The sequence below is a fragment of the Triturus cristatus genome, chromosome 9, assembly GCF_964204655.1.
Source record: "Triturus cristatus chromosome 9, aTriCri1.1, whole genome shotgun sequence".
Taxonomy (NCBI): domain Eukaryota; kingdom Metazoa; phylum Chordata; class Amphibia; order Caudata; family Salamandridae; genus Triturus; species Triturus cristatus.
In genome coordinates this window covers 1094120724-1094142775 of record NC_140592.1, presented here as the reverse complement: position 1 = coordinate 1094142775, position 22052 = coordinate 1094120724, and the positions used below count along the sequence as shown (strand labels likewise).

General features: G+C 42.8%; 1 protein-coding gene across 10 annotated transcripts in view; it reads right to left on the bottom strand.

Moving 5' to 3' along the window:
* Positions 1 to 7023: 7023 nt before the first annotated feature.
* The window catches only part of TRIM9 (tripartite motif containing 9), a 422460-nt gene continuing 407431 nt past the window's right edge, over positions 7024 to 22052 (bottom strand). For all 10 annotated transcript variants that reach the window (XM_085626964.1, XM_085626966.1, XM_085626968.1 and 7 more), the window contains 2 exons: positions 18592 to 18754; positions 7024 to 9109 (listed from right to left, as the gene is read on the bottom strand). In XM_085626964.1, the coding sequence (XP_085483090.1) occupies positions 9044 to 9109; positions 18592 to 18754 (229 nt within the window). In that variant the 3' untranslated portion in view covers positions 7024 to 9043. The remainder of the gene's footprint in view (positions 9110 to 18591; positions 18755 to 22052) is intronic.

Sequence of the window (22052 nt, the reverse complement as noted above, 5' to 3'; positions counted from 1 at the left end):
CATATATATATATATATATAGTAGTGGGCCTATATGCATATAAATGTGGCCCTATATGCCCATGGTGCCTGCCTGAATCCCTTGTTTGCTTGTCCGTGCTAGGATGAGTGGCTGTTGTGACATGTAGCCACAATTGGTTTGTGGCGGGGGCTGCCCATACACGCTGCCTGTCTGTGCCTGTGCTAGCTTGCCTGCTGTGTCACCTCCCCTGCTCAGATGCCATAATTCTCTGTGGCCCTCATGTGCACTTAGTCAGCAGCATGCATTATACGCCCTGAAAATCATGTCAAGCATCTCTCTCCAGGCTCGGCGCTGCCTGCCGCCCAGCTTGTTAGTTGCTCACCAGTTAGCTGCTGGTTTTGGGTGTTTAGTGGACCTATTGCCCTGGCTCTATTCGCCCACTGGAAATCATCCCTCTGCAGCCCTTGGGTCCCATTGCTGTCTGTGGAAGCGCTGAATATCCTCTGCCTTTCCTGGCTTCCCCATCCTGCAATGCCATCCTGGGTCCAGGTGCTGGGTTGGGGGATCAGGCTTATTTCATGCAAAGCGGACCCTAAGCTGACCACGGTTGATGCTGCCATGCACTGCCTGCGAACCCTTGACACCCGCTTGTCTTGCCGGTGGTATGGCTCCCTGCCCTATTGCTGCTCAAACTGGGGGGTGACAGGGGCTTTGAAGACCTCCCCCATGTACTCTGGCAGCTGTGCGTGCCCGCGATAGCAATTGCTGCAGCTCCTGTTCATCCTTGTGGGCCTTCTCATCCCTATCACGGAGCTTCGATCCCCCCCTGGGCAGTGGTTGTTTGTGGACCTCCCTCCTTGCTTCTTCCAGCTCCTCACCATGCAGGCGGTACCACACTGGTTTCTGGTTTCACTGCCATGAGCCTGCTCTCCTGCTGCTGCTCACTGCCTTGCCAGGATTCGTACTAGCCATGACTCACATCGCCTCTGTACACCTTGCACAGGCCCAAAGGATCTTTTTGTCGTAGTTCTGCAGTGTTGTCATTCCAGCAGGGACATCCTCTTTACAGCACAGCTTTTAACCAGAATGGAGGCTGACTCCCAGCCTTGGCCTTTTTGGCCTTCTGCAGGACATGCTCCCTTACTGATCATTGGCCCGTTCACACCCTGCACTCCAGTCCCTGCTCTGGGATTTTGCATGCTTACCAACTCCAGAGGAAGAAGGAAGGAATGGGGAAGAGGGGAGAGGAGTAGTCCCCTCTCCCTATGGCTTTGCCCCTTTGCCCCCTCCCACACACTGAATCAGCTTTCAGGACCAGCACCCTCGCGTTTGTTAGCCGCAGTCCCCTCAGGTCTGGCTTTGCCTCCCCGGCCTACTCTTCTTGTTGATGTAAAATGGATGCCCAGGAACCCAATGCAGATGGGAGCACTCGATGACCTTGCCAGTGCTGCAAAGTGCTATCACAATAATGCAACAAGACCCACCTCCCAGGAAAGCTCTTTAAGTCTCGACAGGGGAGTGAAAAGCGCTATATAACTATCAATGTGATTAAATAATGTTACATATTGCTCCAGCCCCTGCCTCTTGCTGTGCTGACTAGCCAGTTATGATTCTCAGCCTACACTTTTTCTTAGTTAGGGACCACGCCTTAGGTATCTAGGAGAAAAAGGCTTTCATTTCTGTTGACCTTAAATTAATGCTTCATGCTATCCAGTGACAAGATGGTGCATAAGGACCTAAACCATCCTCATAGACTTTGCCACAAATTATATGTCTACCAGCATAAATGTTACCAGATCTTGACTTGCCAATCCAGACGCCCCATTGATAAAAAGAGGCTGTAGTCAGTTCCGCAAACTAGTCACTCAGTAACCTTCTTTCGGTAACACCACCTGTATGTCTCTAGACTGACCGGTCCCTTACCAGGGTCTCAGTATTAAGGGATCACTTGATTCTACGTCAGAATCCAAACTTCCTGCATTCTTCAGGGAAAGATAGTTTATGAATGGAGGCTGGCTCCCTGCCTTGGCTTTTTGGCCTCCCGCAGGACACGCTCCCTTGCTGATCGTTGGCCCATTCAAAGCCCCTGCTCCAGTCCCTGCACTGGGAATTCGCTATCTCGATAATATCTTTCTGAACGATTTTAGCTTAAAAAAGGCAAAAGAGTATGAGCAATTTGATCCTGCATCCCAGGAAAACTTTGCAAAGAAGCTAATGTTCAGCTTCAAACACCAAAGACCCGAGCAATTTAAGGACGTGTGGGCAATTGGCTGCATTCAGTAACTGAGAGACTGACTAACAGTTCACTCATCATTACTATCAAAATGGAAAACTACTTGTGGAAGTCACTGTTATTTTTCAGTTCCACTCCATCTACTTTTCCAGCCACTTCCCTGAAAATCACATCCTTTCAAAAACTTCTCCAAAATGATGTACCATGTGGCATCTGTTTGTAACTGCAATTCATTGGTTCATTACCTCTCTTATGCCATTGAAATCCCTTAAGAACGAGTCCTAAAGCTGCAGAACCTGCTCGGTGCCATGTAAGAGGCGAATTAGGCGCATTCCATGTTGTAATACAATGTTACCCCTAACCAATGGGCTACACAGCGTCATAACTGATGGCAAAATGCATTTAACACAGGGGTTTTTGGTGCAGGATCAGTGTCACCTTCCTGGCCAACATGCAGCATGTCAAGTAGACCTTGAAGACCACCATTTTGTTCGAAGGCTTTATTGTATGAATCCTGATTGTACAGTGGAAGTCTCCTATAACAATCTCAGGTGCCTATGACACCAGTAGCCCTGGGCCACCTCCTCAAATTTATCCATGCCATTATCCCAGTAATCCTTCCCTGGTTTTCCAATAGCCGAATGCCACCCAGATAATAAGAAAGCCACTGTGAACTTCTCTCCTTTCTCACTAACCAGTTCATGAACGTACTGAAACATTCTATCACTGTACAGGACACTGCCCAGTCTGCAGTAGTAACACTCTTTGACGACAAACCCCATTGTGTGACAGCTCTCTCTCTGAATGAGCATTACTTGAAGCCTGATGTAATGTCAGCTTTATTGCAAAAAGAACAATTGATGGACAGAATGCAGAACAATGTCATACATTCACCCCAGTAAAGAGATCTGGGCCGAAATCCATCTTTTTTTTTGTTCACCATGCCATTCCAGTTTGGACCCAGCCAAATGCAAATCAGTCTTGACCCTGCGCCCAATGGCAACAGTCCAGCCCAAACTGCCAGGCCAGGTCCTCCCTGGACTGGAAACAAGCATCCTAGGACCAGTTTCGGTCTTTCAGCCCTCATCAGCCAGGATAGCTTGACTCCAGTGGCATGGAGAGCATGGCACCCACGTCTGGGCATACCCGTCCCACTTGGGGTGACAAATGCAAAAAGAACAGTTGAAGGACAGAATGCAGAACAATGTCGTACATTCACCCCAGTACAGAGATCTGGGCCTAAATCCATCGGTTTTTTGCTCACCATGCCATTCCAGTTTGGACCCAGCCATATGCAAATCAGTCTTGACCCTGCGCCCAATGGGAACAGTCTAGCCCGAACGGCCAGCCCTGGTCCTCCCTGGACTGGAAACAAGCATCCTAGGACCGGTTTCGGGCTTTCAGCCCTCATCAGCCAGGATAGCTTGACTCCAGTGGCATGGAGAGCACGGGACCCACGTCTGGGCATACCCGTCCCACTCGGGGTGACAAATACAAAAAGAACAATTGATGGACAGAATGCAGAACAATGTAATACATTCACCCTGGTACAGAGAATACAAAAAGAACAATTGATGGACAGAATGCAGAACAATGTCAAACATTCACCCCAGTACAGAGATTGCAAAAAGAACAATTGATGGACAGAATGCAGAACAATGTCATACATTCACCCCAGTACAGAAATTGCAAAATGAACAATTGATGGACAGAATGCAGAACAATGTCATACATTCAGCCCAGTACAGAGATAACAATTGTAATGTCAGCTTTAGCAAACAGGACCCTGGTTTGCTGTGCACATTCTGTCTGGACCTACTGCTGATGGTCTGTGTCTCAGCTTATCAAAGGATTCTTCTACTGAACTGTCTTTTGAACCTCTAATCACACACAGGCCACCACTGGCTTTGTTGCACTTAAATTGCTTCATGAGCCGGTCCAGACAAAAATGTCCACCCGTCCATCAAAATATGCATTATAATAGCCATGGCAGGCCATCCAGTTAAAAAATGTCCCTTGTAACCACTTCCTAGCAAGCTCTTTCTGTACGTACACTCATTTGTCCATAAAGTACAAAATGCATTTGTTTCCTCCAAACCCAGCAACAAAGCAATCCTCAAGCACTGCTGCAGCCGAAAACGTTTCTCTTCTTGTTCTAGACCGTGCCAGTCTCACTTGCTTGAGTACAACGTCAAATCCTTCACCCTTTCCAAGATACCCCATCCCTGGAATGCTTCCACTTCTCTCCATACTTCTCTGTCACATCAGTGTCTGTTTTGTTGTCTCCTTGCTATTTTTTAATCTCATCAATATCTTTATTTCCTGCCAATGATTCATCCTTTACCTCACCACTCTTCCTGCTGGCATGGGAGCCTTGAGACCTGCTGGAACTTCTGATGCCTTTTCTCCTTCCCAAGGTCTATCTGTCCCCATTTGTAAGTGCCGGTACCATCCTGTCCACACCTCTGCTCCTATCCCTTTGAACTGAGCTACTACTCAGATGCCTCCCATTCTTGCTCTTCTTATTTCTCCTCCTTCTTTCTACTCTCTTTTTTCTCCTTTATATCAGCCACTTCACTGTATTTCATGCGCTACTGCTTACCCTCTAATGACGCTCCCCATTTATCCGGCCCCCTTTCTTCTATAGTTCCTGCTTTAGGTCTTGCCTAAGACAGAACATGTGATGCCTGATGCAAAACATTCTGGTAGTTTACAGTAGGCTTATTGTCAACCCATTGTTTACCATTGTTTGGCCTCCTTGTCACTCTCAATTGCTTGCTTCTCATTTGATGGCTTGTGTAGTCTTTACTTTCCCATCATGAGTTTTCCCATCCCCTAAAGCATGGATACAATATATTTTTTTGGGTGATATTTTTCTTGCTAGTTAAGCACTCATTGAAAGTGTGTGTATTTTACAGCAGTCTTCCTCATGTGCTTTTCTGCCCCTGGCTCTGTGTTGCTCTGTTTCAATGTGTGCTTCTGTGCTCCCCCCACCTGTCTCCCTATTGCTCTGTCTTGCCGTACGCTTCTCTACCCTTGCCCCCAGTCTTCATGTTTCTGTCTCGCAGTGTGTTTCTGTGCTCCCTGACCCCGTGGTGTGTTGTTGTCTTGCCATGTGCTTCTCTGCCCCTCTGATGTTGATTCTGTCCCCGTGTTGCTTTCCACATCTCCGTGTTGCTCTATCTAGATGTTTGCGCCTGTGCTACCCATCCTACTTTGAGTACATGTGTAGTGTGCACACTTACAAAATGACATATCCATCTCCGTCAAAGTTTTTTAAATGTTTTATTCTTTAGTCATGCTGTACAGCTGTGCAGCATGTCTAAAACTCATTAGCAAAGCTAATTGTTCCCAAAAGTGATACCTATTGGCTTTGCCAACGTTTGTTTACTCTTGTTCCAGCCCTCATTCTTAGCAGATATGCTGGACCCATGCCTTACACCTCTACCACCAGCCTCCTCCTCACCCTGCACCAGCTGTGTGTCCTTCTATCGCTCACATTCCCTCTCTCAGCACAACACGCTTTCTCAACTTAGAGTAATCTTTTTTCATAAATAGTACCTTCTGCTTTTAAATCACTCACAAACTTGCACTCCTCCCAAGACAATTCGGGACACATCTCCAGCGCATTATTTACCTCAACTGCCCCACCTCCATACTTTAGTGTGGTTCTACAATTTGCTCCCTCCCTTCACTTTCCCAACTCCACTGTACTAGATATATGCTCTCATCTCTCATTCCTTCCACCATGTCCAACATATTTACCAACAAGAATTTGGTCACTAGTACCAGTGCCTTCCAAGTCATTCTTTCTACATAAACCATTACTGTATCAGAATGTCTGGGTATACTGATGGTCTAGTGGCAAATGTGTAAAAACTTTGTGAGCCCAGACTAACAAGTACACTTAAAGAAACATCAATTTCCACCTCCTTCATAGGTACTTGCAGTGATCCCATGGTCAAGGGCAGGCTGCAGGGTGGGTACCACCTGGCATGTCCTCCCCATAGCCCAAGCTAAAGCTTAATCACCTCGCCAGACAGGCAAAGATCTCTAAATTTGGTGGAAGGTCGTCCACTACGGTGGGATAGGTTATAACCTTTGCCACCCTGGCAGGAAGGTGGGCCACCCTCCAAGCTATAAATCAGTCCCTCAGCTACCTGCTACAAGGAAATCTTCACATAATCAATGATTGATCTCTTCATTGAAATACCAAAAACAGTTCCTTAGAACGGTGGTCTTGTGATTCTGCTTTTGTCAAGTTGAACAGGCCCACATTAGACGTAACCTCTTTATATAAATTTAGCAGAAGCAAGGATTTCTGCCCAACCTGATATCGCGAGGCAGTAGTAATTCGGCATTCAATATTACAGACACAATTTCCAAAGGCAATAGAGGGGATAGATCCTCGTAGTTTCAATGTGAAGGATTATAGCTCCATGAAAAAACAGCATTTGAGAATACCATTGTGGAAATCGGTGTAATAACAAGATGTGAAATGTTATTGCCCATTCCATATGGGGTTTATAATGTATTACTTGTATATTGCTGGTAATTTTGTCTGCTTAACTAGCCGATACCTGCAGCACCAGCAAACTGGATTCAGAATAACTGGGCTTGGTATTAACACACCACAATTAATGAAGTAGTTTTAATGTGGGCCACAGAATAACAATAAAAGGAGGAAACAAAGATCAATTAAGAGAGAAATATAAGTAATCACTAGTTTAAGAGGATAAGTATCAATAAGATTTCAAGGTAAAAAATTGCTTAACATTTGTATAAGAGCTTTGTGACAACATACTGCAAAACTCTGGCATTGTCTGGTAAAAGTAATTTATTGGAACAGCAAACATAAGTTTCTTTAGTACAGCAGCTGTATCCAGCTATGTCTGCAATACAGTGTAAACTACATCTTACAAGTCACTAAAATTCAGGGAAGCAGAATGAACACTGCAAAGAACAGGGAACTGCAATGTAATAATAAAAATGAGTCCGGAGTGGCCCAGCCATCGAGTCTCATCAAAAATAAACCAGTAACAGCAGTGTTGTCCTGCAACAGAGTTCTTCTAAGCAGCTGAGATTTACTAACATGGATATCTGAACAAGATAGCACCCATTAAATAAATTAGGTAAACTCGGTACTTCGATAACAATTTAACAAAGCTGAACTTTTTCTAAATATAATTGACATTTATGGTAAAATGGTCACCTATTTACATACATTTCTTTTGGCTGGAAAGTGAATCCATCAACTTTTTTTCTTGCTGGAAAACTACTTATTAGAAAAAAAAAAACTGTTTGGCTCACTGGCATTTTTTATGGCAACTGAATATAATTGCCCCCTAGAGGACATTTTGAGAACCCAGTGGAACTAAAGCATTACAACATGCAGCATGCAATCCTTCAAATACAGAAGCTGTATACATGAATTCTCTGTTAAGAGCAATGTAAACCTGTCAATTATAATTAAAAGTACAACATCTTCTCCATTACCAGAAATTATCGGTTTGCAAAATACAGCATTTATTTCTTTTTTTGTAGGCACAGGTGTACAGGTATGGCAACAAGTTTATGTCTTCCTGAGAATGAGCATTCCATGGACTGATTTTAATCTCCCGTCCTAGCGCCTCAACTCCCTTACAGTGCTGGTTCTAGAGGAAGGCAACAGACAGTAGGTCAGAGCACTAGCAGGGGCACCAGGTTGCTCTTACAGTAAAATATGTGACCATCCTGTCAGGGGAAGGCAGGGTGTCAAGATGTGACTTCACCCAGGACTGCTGGCCCAGCTCCATTGGTTACACACAATCTTATCCTCACAGTATAAATCTCTTCATAAATGTTTCAAGAACAAAATACACCTGGTGATCTATTTTTAAGGCTTGGGTTCACCAAAGCTAAAAATACAACTAGGGGTATCAAAGGAGCTTTCTGCGGAACATGGGAGATGCTGCATCTTTATTTTGAACAGCATTGTTATTTAGCCAAGTGAACCAATAGGATGCTTGACTTGCCTGGCCTTTCTTGATACTATCATCAAACAAGAGGGATGGCCGCCACCAAACTAGCAATTCGGCCAAATGCCCTAAATCGCAAAATTCTTCTCAAGCCTTCTTTTCTAATTTGTTCACTTGTCATTGAATTATCAGTAGGCCACATGCATCAATTCATTGGGAAAAAACTGTTTATGAGGTGGGGATGTATGCTCCTAACAGTATTTAAATAAACAGTGTCAAATTATAGGGCGACTAAAACCCATGTCTTTCCAGTTTACGGTGTGCAAAATTTCCAGCGACTGAAACTATTCTATGACAGATATGTGTGTAATAAAGAATATTCTGAACAGATGTACGTGCCTATGGGGATGCGCAGTTGTCATCCTCATGGGGAATTTTGTATATTAAAACTGATTTTCCTTATAGATGGTTTAATTTTCCAAGTGATGCAACACTTGCCATACAATTGTCAGTCGTATTTTTGTTCTGACTTCGGCTGCTAATCTGGTTCACTGGAAGGACATTTCAAAAGAAAAGTAATGACAATAACACGTAAAGCTATGTAGGTACTTTGCCAGCCGAAAGAGCTAAATAACAAAGCAAATATGCACACAATGCCATTGGAAACGCCAAGAATGGACTGTATGCTGCACAGCTGTGGAGTACAAATACTGCAGGTAAGAAAGAGAAGTTTGTTCATTCTGATTTTTACTTTTTTGTTTTATTCATTTTTTTTGGTTTCCTTGGGTTTCTAATCAGCAAGTGTCCACAGATGTCCTCAGCCTCTGAAAATGTACCTAATCTCCTCGCGAGTAAGAAAGGTGCGAGCCCGACTTCCTGATATCGTCCGCTTCTAAGCCTGTAGAGATGCCCTGCTGCCATAGAAGTCAGGGATTGGCAGACCGGTATGAAGTGTTACCTGCAGAAAAAACATTCAACAGTTGTTTAGCTATAACACCCCATGTAATGCAACCAATACCAAACAGTGTCATGTCTTCGAAGCCTCCCTAGAAAGAACCAGGTGGCAAATTGTATATATATTTATCTCTAACCACTAGTATATGTAGTAGACCTTTGTACTTACTACCATTCCTATGTGAATTTAGAGTTTTTCTGTTTGTATCTCTTCTTTGAGTGACTTTACATCTTGTACATTTGCAAGTTTTCCCTCTTTTCACTTCACTTGTATGTATAACTCTAACCACTAGTATATGTAGTAGACCTTTGTACTTACTACCATTCCTATGTGATTTTAGAGTTTATCTGTGTGCATCTCTTCCTTGAGTGACTTTACAACTTGTACATTTGCAATTTTTTCCTCCTTTCGCTCCACTTGTATATTTGCAATTTTTTTCCTGTTTATATCTCTTATGTAACTCATGTTATCCAAAGTCCTTATGTAACGCAACTGGTTCTTTTGTAAAGTGCTCTGACACCTTCGGGTAATGTATAAAATCACTTTAAATTAAAAAAAAAAAATGAAAAAAAAAATTCTATTAATTCTTTGCCAACGTCAGCCATTTCTACTTTTGCAGACCTAGCCATCGCAGTAGTACCATTTCTAATTTAATGCAGCAAGTGCTCCATTACTTCACATTCTTTGGGGTCCCCTCCTATAGACTATACAATAAACATGTAAACACCCTGACTCACAAGAAGATGAGCAACAACCTACATGCAATGACAAGACACGTACAATAGAGTACAGCACACTTGTTAAGGTGGAGAACTGAGGAACTAATGCCCTCCTTTTCAGAAGATCTAACTACTTACGGAGAAGAGTTTGAAAACAGGATCTTATGTATGATCATCAAAACCGAAGTCAAAAGCCTTCTATGGCGAATGAAGACAGAGCATCAGTAAAATACACTTTCTATCTTGTGTAGTGGAGGAAAGTGAAAGCTTTAAAGAAGCCACAAAATAAATTATGTCACAATAGATTTCAAAACCCCAGCTAACATCATGAAAAAAGAAATATTCTAAAATGCCTGATTTTGGTAATTGTTAGTGTAAGAACATTTTTGGACTGATGCTGCTGGTTTTTGACTGTGTGCACTGGGACACTGCTAATTGGTACCCAGTATGTTTTGTGACCCAGTATGCTTGTGCGTCCCCTTCTATAATACCGATAGTGCTGGTGCACTTAATGCACCACCATTACCTTCAGAGCGCGTTCCCTCATTTGCATAGGGGCGTGCCCCATGCAAATGAGGGAATTCCTTTGACTCTGCGCCCGCGCCATATTACAGACGCAGGTACAGAGGCAGAGAAGCCCTCAGGAGGCGCACTGACAGTGCACCATTTAAAAGGTGGCGCACTGTCAGTGCGCCCACTGAGAGCAGCCCTCTGCAGAGGCTAAAGGGGGTCCCATGGACCCCCCAGACATCCCCCTGCAGACGGGTGCAGTCACTGCAAGGGGATCTCCAATCCCCTTTGAAAGTGCAGCCGGGTGCCGCCTGCACAGTGAAAACATGGAGCGGCTGCTCCGTGTTTTCACATGAATGCGCAGCCCCCGGGCAGCATGAGGTCGAGGCTGTCCTGGGGGCAGCTCATTCACCATAATAGGGCGCATTATCATTGTTTGCGCCGGCGCACCTACGGCCCCTGATGCTTTTATATATTAACATGGAACACTAATTTAGATCATGAGCTAGTTTAACACTGCTTTGCAGCATTGTGATTAGCTCAGGAGAGCCTGACTGCTTTCTGTTCGGCAGAGGAGAGACGACGTAGGATAGAACGGTGAGGAGTTAAGTTAAGTTTTCTTTTTTATACAATTATACCTCCTTACATCCTCGCCCCCACCCAACCACCCCAGATCCATACTGGCCGCCACTGCACAGCATCCCAACTCAGATGGGCCATCAGCCACTGTGACCCAGTAGCCTTGTGATGAATGGGCTGTTGGGTCACTTTTTTCCGACAGTGGAGCTAGGTTGGAAATCTGGCACTTCCCCAAGCTCTCCATGAGGCTAGGGAACTGCAGGTTTGGCAGAGGGGGAGGCCTGCTAATTCATGGCACAGCTCCTTCGTCATCAAATCTAAGATAACTCCTTAAATCTCGGACTTTATCCAAGGGGCAATGGCAATGTGGCTTGGAAGGGTTTGAGTACACACAACCTTGCACATTTTAAAACATATTTGGGATGTTCTACTACTTTCGAAAGTATTCCTGTCCTAGAACAACCACCAGTGAGCAGATTTGCACCCATGGTTACACTGTATTGGTGTAATATAAATGTAAACAGTGCACAACTGCATTTGGGAAAAGTGCTTCACTTTGAGTAATTTCATTTCTCTTATTTTAATATTTTTTTTCTCAATGGGGAAACTGTTTTACTGAGGAAACTTCTCTTCATAGACCCTCACCAATTTTGGGAGTGTTGGCTGTCAATACCCACAAGTGTAATAGATGTACTACTGTCCTTGAGAGGAGTAAATCTCCAATTTGCAAATTGGGGACGGGATGAGAAAAGTTTGAGAAAACGTCTGTGGACCACTAGCATCGACTTGTGAGAGATTAACTCATATATACGAATGAAAACACATCTTTTAAATGTTAAAAGTGGTTGTATATGGTAAAAAGGAAGTTTGTGCTTGTAAGCTGAGCTAACACATGCAAATACCTTTATGAAGCGGACTTATTAAAAATAAAAATTAATAAACAAAAAAACAATGTTTTCATTTGGAACTTGTCGGGTGCAAATTATTTGTGTCTCCTCACCCACTGAGTAATGTAACACAACGACCACACATCACCAGGGCTGCCGCATACACATATATGGTCATGTTCATTAGCTTGCAGGACCAAATAAAACATGGTAACAACAGAATTATAACTTGGGGTTGAATTTTCAATTCAAGTACTCATTTCTGTTCTACAGGGTGTCATTTCCTAAAACAAAATAACATTAACACTCTACATAACCAAGGAGTTATAGAGTGCAGCAAGAGATGGAAAGCTGATTTAAGTCCTTGAAGGAGTAGAAAATGAGCCTCTTGTTGATGTGTTCCTTCACTTTTGAGTTTTGATTATGTAACAAAATTCTATGAACACAGCCTTCCATATTTCTACAGCTTAAGACCTTGAGTCATCTTTAGTGACAATAATTAATTAATTGGTGCTGCTTAACTGAACTCAGACTATAATGCCCAATCAGAAAGAATTTACAGGTTCAAAAGATTATGAAATCAGAGATGTAGAAGGTAGCTGTGGTACCAATGTAATGTGCTGGAAATTGTAATGCAATCCCACTGAGCTCTAAGGTGAATTGATCAGAGTGAGAGCCAACAACACACTTCACCGATGTAAAAGCGTTTTCCACCCTTAATTAAAATCAGGCCCCTAGTGCTTGCCTGCCACAATACAGCAACATAATATTCAGTGTTTCATTTGTAAAACAAAAAGAAAAAAACATGTGGAGGCCCAAATTTGTCCATACGAGCTAGCCACTGGCGCAGACGAATGCTGGGTTAGCTGAATACCAATGCTGCCTAGTTGTATTCCATTTCATACCTCTGTCTTCCACCACCCCAAACTTCAAGTGTATTCATCTGCCACTTGCAGCATTCTTTTTCATTCCTTCTTCCTTTCTTTGACACAGTTTTCCTATCTTTGTCTTTCTCTTCCTTGCTTCCTTTGCTACCTTTCCCGCTCATGTTTGGGTGAAAGCCTGATACTGGATGTAGGTAGCATTGCAGCTTATTATGCACGCACCGATATAGATGTATTGTGACCTCATAGGTTCCACCTGGAACTCTCCTGTCTAAGGTTCTAGCAGTGACAGTTATGTCAGTTGCTGCCAGGACCTTGATTAGACAGGACATGTTAAGTTGTGAGCATTCTTTATGTGCAATAAATCTGAATTTAACTTACACCTTGGTACTGCGTGATTTCTTGCTACAAGTGGTGACGATAGGAATCCCGAGTGCCCACAGTCTTACGTGTGTTTTCAGCCTTGGCCACTGAGTGCTCGTGTCAAAGCCTGTGGCGCAAACTGAACGTTGCGGCCTCCACCGACAACCTTGTTAGTCATTGCGACTGAGGAGAAAGGTATTTGGCTCCTTTTCATGGCCCCTGCTCCATCCTCCGTGCTTCCAGTGTTTTGTTTTGCTGATCGCTTCTGTTGCGTGTATTCTCTGAAGCACGCCAGCTGGGTGGAGCAATTGACCAAAATAAACTCCACCGGCTTTAGAAAACTGATGCCCGCAACGCTGGAGAGGCCATTTTACTTGATTGGGATGCTTTACATAGAATTGCATGGTGTGCATGTACATTAGCGGCCATTTTAAAAGTGAAATATCAGAGGAAACTGAAATTTGAACAGAGATTGTCATTTAAGTTTCTTCTTCAGATGCACTTCCCAACTGTGTTCCTTGGAACATTTTATGGTGAGCAAATTTGTAGATTCGAAGCCTTCAAGAAACAAATATTTTGCCAATTTTGAACATTCTTTCAGTCAGCACCTTATTCTGCATCCCTGTTGTGTACCTGCCTTCTGACAGCTGTGCTTTATGGCTTCATGTATACATCAATTTGCTCAGCCACCACCATTTTTACAAAGTGTAGGAAAACCTCCATTAAAATGGAAATTGTGGTTCAGACTCTTTGAAAATTACCTGTTGCTATAGATGTAACAAAGTTTGTGCCAGAGCGTAAATTAGCATTACTATTTGGCAGTTTGGGCCACGCTGCTCATTTAACAGATCTTCATGCTGACTCTTGGGACGGGTATACAGAGGTTATAGAGCATTTAAAAAACATTATCGTGAAGGATCAAGCAGATTCTGGATCCCCATAACTATTCTGAGGGATTCTGCATTTTTTAATACCTGGCAAGGGACTGATCCTATTGCAACTGGAATTAACTCTAAAGCATTTGGAGAAAAATAAATTAAAATGTTAGGATATTTTATATCCAATGTAGAGTGTTAAGGAAGAATGACACAACTAAAGTCTATGTAGCTGTCAGAGGAAAGGACATCATAGGGTAGAAAGATCTTGCAAGAACGGGCTTATACCTGGTACCTGGAACTGATAACCCCGTAGAGTAGGGGATTTTCCCAAAGGAATGATTGTTATGTTCCCATACCTGTAGCTAGTGTAGATGAAGTGTCCCGGGAAATAGAAGATATTTTGAAGTTCAGGATGTATATATGGGGACAACAATTTGAATTACAGACAGACCACAAACCTCTAGTTAACATTTTATTGGGTAAAGTGTTAAATAATTTGTCTGCTAGTTTAGTAAGACTTGCTTCAAAACTTCAAGAATATACGTTTGATGTGAAACATCTTCGTGGAGGAAAGAACTTTCAGGCAGATTGTATATCTCATATGTCATTAGATAATGAGACAGATGAGTTGAATGATACTGAATGTGAGTGAGGTTACGGGGATTGATGCTGTCTGTCAGTATGAAAGTAGTATTTTACAGTCGAAAAAGATTGAAGCCTACTGTGAGGATCACAATTTACGAAAAGTCAAGCAATTCATACCTAATGGGTGGCCAGAAAGCAGATGTTTGTCAGATGAATTGAATACATATGCTCAATTTTCAGAGGAGCTATCAATAGTAGGTGATGTATTTATGCATGGTAATTTATTCCTACCATTTACAAGCTTAAGGGCCTGATTTAGTTCTTGCCAGATGGGTTACTCCGTCACAACGGTGACAGATATCCCGTCTGCTGAAATATAAATCCCATCAGAAATAACAGAATTTATATTTGGGCGGACGGGATATCTGTCACCGTTGGGATGGAGTAACCCATTCGCCAATATCTAAATTAGGCCCTAAGACAAGAATTGGCGGCGTGAGCACATCAAGGTCATCAAGGCATTTCAAAAACATCCAAAAGGTTGAAACTGATTTATTGGTGGTCTTCATTAGAAGTTTATGTGAAGCATTTTGTTTATAAGTGTCCTGAATGTCTTATTTCAGATAAGCATTGGAATACCACAGAAACACCCCTGTGTCCACTGCAACAACCTGATTTCCCTTGGGACAAGGTAGGATAGGATTTTTCAGGTCCCTATGTTTTACTTCCTGCCAGTATGAAGTATTTGATCCTGTTAATCGATTATCATTCTAAATGTATCTATTTTTCATTTGTTGAGTCTCCCACTACTATCAAAAATATTGCATTCTTAGAAAATGTATTCAGGTTGAAGAGAACTCCAAAAGAAATTGTCACTGGCAATGGTACCAAAATTGTCGATGATCAGATATGTACGTTCTTAAAAAAACATGATGTTAAACATGTTAAAGTTGCTTTGTACTCAACTTCTTCCGATGGTTTGGTAGAAAGAGCAAATAGAATCACGAACGAGGACATAAAGATAGCAATAACATCTTGTCAAAATATAAATTCTTTTTTGAAAGAAAAAGTATTGAGTTACAATATAACACCTCATTGTACCACAGAGGAAGCTTTGTTTACATTGTTGAGGGGACGCAAAGCACATACTCCCTTATGACCTAATTAGCTTAGAGACAAAAGCAGATGTGCAAATTCGAGGCCAAGTAGACACATTTATTCCACGGTTGCATTAAACAGGTGGAAATGAAGAAGTGCTTTGATGAGAAACATAACATTCATGATACACAATTCAAAGTAGGAGATTAGGTCATGATAAAGAACCCAAGAAAAATAAAAAAAACTGAATCCAAATTTTCGCTACCACTAACTGTAGGGAGGGTTAGCAGAAGTGCTATCCTAATTCAGGCTGGTGGAACCAGAGACAAATTGTTAAATTGTCCCCAGAGCAAGCAGACATCCTAAGACAAAGAAAATCTGTAAATAATGGCCTGCAGTGTTCAGTTTGGTTACAACCTGAGAACAACAATAAAAGTGTTGATGACCAACATTCTGTAAGTCAACAAGAACAGGTATCTGTTTCTCTTCCTTCTCCTTTGTCTTGTTTGTTAAGGGGGAAGGTAGCATTGTAACTTATTATTGCTGGCCAGAAGTAGATGTATTGTGACTTTATGAATCCTAGGGTTCTAGCAGTGACCGCTATGTGAATTACTGCCAGGACCTTGACTAGACAGGATGTGTTAAGTCGTGGGCATTCTTCACGTGTAATAAATCCAAATTTAACTTACTCCTTGGTACCATGTGACCTCTTACTACACTTTTTTGCTCGTGTTTTGGGTTTAAGCCTGATACTAAAGAAATACGCCAAAATACACTACCATGAAATGCTGCTTTTCTGTTGTAAGTCACTTAGGGGCTGATTATTACTTTTGCGCAGTTGCGTGGGCTCTCCGCCAGCAGAGCTGCGCCAAAGCCGGGCAAGGAGCGCCCGCCATATTAGAAGTTGAACTTGTGTAAGGTGGACAGTGCTTTGCCTTTTCCATGGCAGTGCCAGGAAAACAGGCACTGCAATGTGAACGGCAAAAAAGTTTCTGCACGGCATGGACGTCATGGAACTTGGGGAAATAAAGACAGGGGGCACATGTTGTGCCCCTGAATTTAATCCTATGACGGGGGCATGGGGTCCCTGTAGGGTCCCCCATTGTTCCTGCACCACCAGACTTTTCATGGCGGGGCTCCCGCCATGAAATTGCTGATGGTGTGGGAAATCGTAATATGCTCAGCGGGCCTGGCACAGTCCCGCTGAGCATTTCACATTGTGGTGCAACTCTGCAACAGACAGAGAACGACCGTTCCCTGGTGCAGTCGGTGGTCCACCGCTGCTGTGACTTTGAAAGTCGTAAACTGGCAGACGGGGGACCGCCAATTCTGCGCCACTGCGATTGTGGAGGTCGGAAGACCACCGCACTCGTAATCAGGCCGTAGTCATTGTGGGGAAATCATAGCTTAAGCTATCATGGTATGCACTGCACTATAAATTCAGAAACTTTCAGTGGTAGGATAGACTGTAAAGCATTGTTATGGCTATTTAGGATATCAGTGCAATACATAAATGTGTGTGTGGTAAATTAGAGTACGTAGGGCCTGTGGAGACGATGGAGCTGTCTCAGGGTATGGTACCAGGGATTCATAACAAAAATATATCACCAAAGCAGTTAATAATCGAAAATCCGCACCAACTGGGATCATATCTTTGTAAACAATATTTAGGGCATGCAGACCACTTTTACTTAATGATATTGTGACGTACAAGTGAACGTGGGTTCTGGGGTTAACCTCTTTCTCATTCATGGTATGCCATGAGCTCTGTGATCAGTAATCTTTGGGTCTTGTTCAGACTATATAAAACTGCAAATACATAAATAAATTCTCACCAACTACTTGAAGGTGAATTTGTTAGAACAAAAATATGTTCACTCATAAAACTAAAACATTTTCGAATTGCCGCACCCATTGTTACCTCTGTTGGACTGTGGCTCAATGACCCCCTATACTGTGCCACTTATACTAACTCTAGCTCTGCAATAAGAGTCGAGCTCTTTAACAAACAGTCCAATTAAGGGTACTCCTACCACCACCGACATTAAGGACACTCTCACCAAAACTGGGTATGCAATTTACCTTTCTTTGCTTCAAGGCATTAAGGGATTTTAACATCCTCTCTCTATCACATGGTCTGCCTTGAATATGTACTTTGCATGATAAACATAAAGGACTCGTACTACAACTACATACGGATAAAAGTGCTTTAGGTAAAGCTAGAGTGTGCACTGATGCAAGGGATCCGAGGTTTACTGCATGCAGGGCTTGCTTAAGACACATCTCCTTTCACAGGGGTCTTCAGCACCGGGCCACAAGGCCAGATCCAGTTAACATGTACGGGTAACCTGTTTCAAAGTAAAGGATTCCCATTTCAATTATTAGCATGCATATTTATCTCATGAGGTTATCCTAACTTTCTAACACGGTTGTGGCTCCCGTGGAGTAGTATTGGAGACCCATGCTGCCACAAACAGGGGTCTGAAACAGCATTATTGAGGGATGTGGTTAAGAACAAGCTTGGTTGAATCAAGGGAAGAGAGGTAGTCTAGCACTGTCCAATATACTTTTTTAGGTAACCACCGATTATGCAAATTATACAGTTTAGATTTATTGTAAGTAAATTCACTTTATGTGGATATACTCAGCACCTGTTAAATATCCTGCTCTCCTGAACCAACATTCTACATAACTGGGCTAGTGGCTACGTAGTCACCAGGAGAAAAGCATTCTAATTCAAACTTCTCCAGTTGACTGTACTGTTTGATCTTGGGCAAGTCACTTCATATATCGTATATTTACATTAACATTTATGGTGCTTGAGACGTCTTCTGGATCCATTCCAGACCTCTTCTCTACTTTAGCGCTGCATTGGCACACTACATCTCAAATGTTCGTGAGTATCCGGCCATTTCTTTCAAATTCTTTCAGATTCTCTAGACACCGTCAGGGCGGCAGCCTGAAGAATAAGGAAGACAGTACCTGGACATTCCTGTTCAGGCTGACGGCGGGGAAGAAGAGGCCCTCCATGCTCTCGAAGGCCACAGGCCCCTGCTGCTCCTCGTTGATGGAGAACGTCAGGGTTCTTCGGCTGAAGTCCAGGAGGATGCCAACGGTGGCGCCTTTCGAGATCCCACCTTCCGTCCTGCGCACACACAAATCACATCATGAATGTCATAACAGGTGGCTCTGGTCCTCTCACAAGTATTCAAAGACTCAACAGAGAGATAATGCAAACACTAACCATGCTCATTGGTACCACTGCTCCATCATAACATCTGAGCCTGAGACCTCGGGCTTCACCAAGGGCCACTGGAAGTATGAGATTCTGAGACCATGGCGTTTTCTGCATAATTATTGCTTTACCACTCTTGCCACTTACTCCATTATCAGCCACATCATTTACTGATTGCAACAAAAATGTTGCAAATTGAAAAGGATTAAAAGTAACTTTTAAAAGCCCCATTCTCAGCTTTTCCCAGTGGCAGACCCTTGAAATAGTTTACTTTAACATAATGTGTATTTGTAAAGCAAACGTTCACCCGAAGGCATCATGGCGCTGAATAACAGATGTTTATTGTTACCCAACTCAATGGTACTCATTTTATTGACCTCAGACAGATGAAAGGCTGAGTGGACCCACCAAGATTTGAACCTGTGACCCTGAAGTCAAACACAGGCCCTTGCAGCTGATACATTAGTCTATTGAGCCACCAGACCTGTCAGATCCTGTCAGATGCTTTTTGCTGTATTCTGGTGTTTTTAACATGGTCCTAACGAGGTGAAACGTTACTCAGGCAATACTAATGTATGTTACAGTGAGACAATAGCAAAACAATTATGCCACAGAACATGCTGCATTGTGCCGCATAATTTAGTCAAACTACAGTCAGCCTCCCTCAACGTAGGATCAAACCGAAATCTCAAGTATACAGACACTCAATCACCACAACCCACACAATAAAAAAACCTTCAACAAAAAATAGCAAAAATGAATGCTAAGTCCTAGAAAAATACAAATGTTTTTATTCCGATAAAAAACATAATATATATTATAAAGATTAAAATTATACAGATACAACCAGATCATTACAGAAAATACATAACACAAAAAGGAAGAATTGATTCAGACCAATCAATGTGTGTTTCAACACGTACACTTCTACTTCACTGTCACTTGACATTTATAAAGCGTGATTTCTATGTAAAAATGGGCAGTGCCTGGAGATAGTGTCAGAAGTCTTTTTTCGATGATTTTCTTGTTTGCATACCATTTCAATCTTTATAATATGTATTATCTTTTTATCTTATAAAACGCTATTTTCTATTTTTTGGATTATGGTTTTTTATTGTGTGAGTTGTGGTGATTGACACTAGCATAATAAAACTTGAGGGGCACCCCCTGCAAACTACATGGAGCCCTCCCAACCTCCTCCGGACTCAGTCAGGAGCTGTCACACCAGCCCCCTGGAGCTCGGCACCCCGCCCCCGCACCGCCGGAGCTGCGGGGCTCTTTTTGTTATGCCACTGGTGATTGAGTGTATGTGTATTTGAGATTTTGGTTTGATGCTACACTGAGGGGAGCAGACTGCAGTTTGGTTTAAACAACCCCGTCCCCTTGGTTTGAGGGGTTCCTCTCTACTATTTTTTCAGCAGTGAACCCTGCTGCATAATTCAGTCATATATTGCCACATTCCAGAGGTACTGGCTGTACAGAATATTAAATGCCCTCTTAGAGTGGTGGTCATAAGCAAATTAGTGCAATCCTGAGTGGAAGGGACTAAATGCTTTTAAAACATTGCAAACATTGAGGGAAGTAAGGTCAGAGTAAAACAGCAGGAAGCATTGGAATGCTGGGACAGAGGGCCTGGTACCAGCCATGATAAGCTTCTTGCCTCCACCTTAGGCTTGCAACATCCCAATGTGTTGGTGTAAGATACAATTTCAAACAAAATGATGAGAGAATTCTCAGTCATTCTTCCTCATAAATATCTTTTGCATCAGTACTCTGGATATGCGTTCTTCAACTCAAGTGTGTTCTTCATTTCCTGCTTGAAAAAAATGCAACTTCATGATTAAACGTGAATATACGTATGACCTTATGTGTACTCGTTGTGCAAACACATCATCATGGATAAACATGGGAATAGACGTATCAACAGCAGCAGATAAGGGGACCTTATGTGTACTCGTAGAGCAAACACAGCTTACTTTACTTTTCATCCTAGGGCGGGTGACGGTGGTTTAGTGGATGTCTCCACTCACACTGGCGGGGACCTTCCCCACCCCACAGTCCAGCTCGCACTTATATGAGGTTATTATGTAGTTAATCAGCTACCTCTGCTAGTCATTTCGCCACCAAGTGGAGCTAAGTGCAAACTTACATCGCTGCCTGAATGAACCTTTACCGTTCTTTCCTACTGACCAACATTCCTAGTAGCACGACTGGAAGCCTGCGCAAGGTGAAGGTTTCCCGGCATTCTACTACGAATATCATGTGACAATTCCAATGGGTTAGCATTCCAGCTGTGCAGATTTCTACATAGTGTAGAATTCCGCAACTGTGGAATATATCCATCTCTGCATACTCCTACTTTACTTTCTGCACATAGAAAATATTTTTTTACCACGGAGAAGGTTCTTCCCCTACATCAGCAGCAAACATAGAGGTGATCTGTTCCTCTTCCAGTTTTGGAAAGGGAGTTACTCCAGCTATTTCCATGGTGGAACTGGGTTAGTTTGAAGTTTGGGAATACCCATAAATATACTTTTTAGGGCACTTACAAGGCAAACCACACCTTTGAACACCCACTTCCCACCCCTTCAGTGGGAATCACTACTGTAGATTTCTCCATGCCTGGGGTGGGGCAGTAGCAGTAGTATGACAATTTCTGTAATCATCTTTTTACAACCCTTAGTGCTGTTAATTCACATGCTGTGCACACTTCTGCCATTTACTGTTGAACAAAGATGCTTTTTGTTACAAGGGAAACTCATGATACCGCCCCAAATACAGACATCACCTTAGAGTGCAGTTTTCCTCTACAGGTAGACTAAGTGTAGAAATGCAAAACAGTAAAGCGTCTATGTGTCGGTAGAGTAAAATGCATATACCCAGATATTTAATATTAAACGTATCACCGTAAGCGTGCATCTGTGGAGGTAAGTGGGTGCATGTGAATCTACAACACTACAAACAGCAAACTGACTGTTACAAGAGGGTCACGTGCTGTGCATAGACTCCAGAGCACTGACCATCTCTCTAAACTGCTGGCTTGCAAGCAGCAGTGGATGATGTGCAGAATAAGGTTTTAAGTACCGTGCGTCCAGATTGTGCTTCTTGTCATGCATGAAATGAACCTCCACACAGTAGTGCTTTGTGAATGTGTGGAGAGCTGACCATGTTGCAGGTTTACAGATGTCTGAGAGTGGGACATTACCCA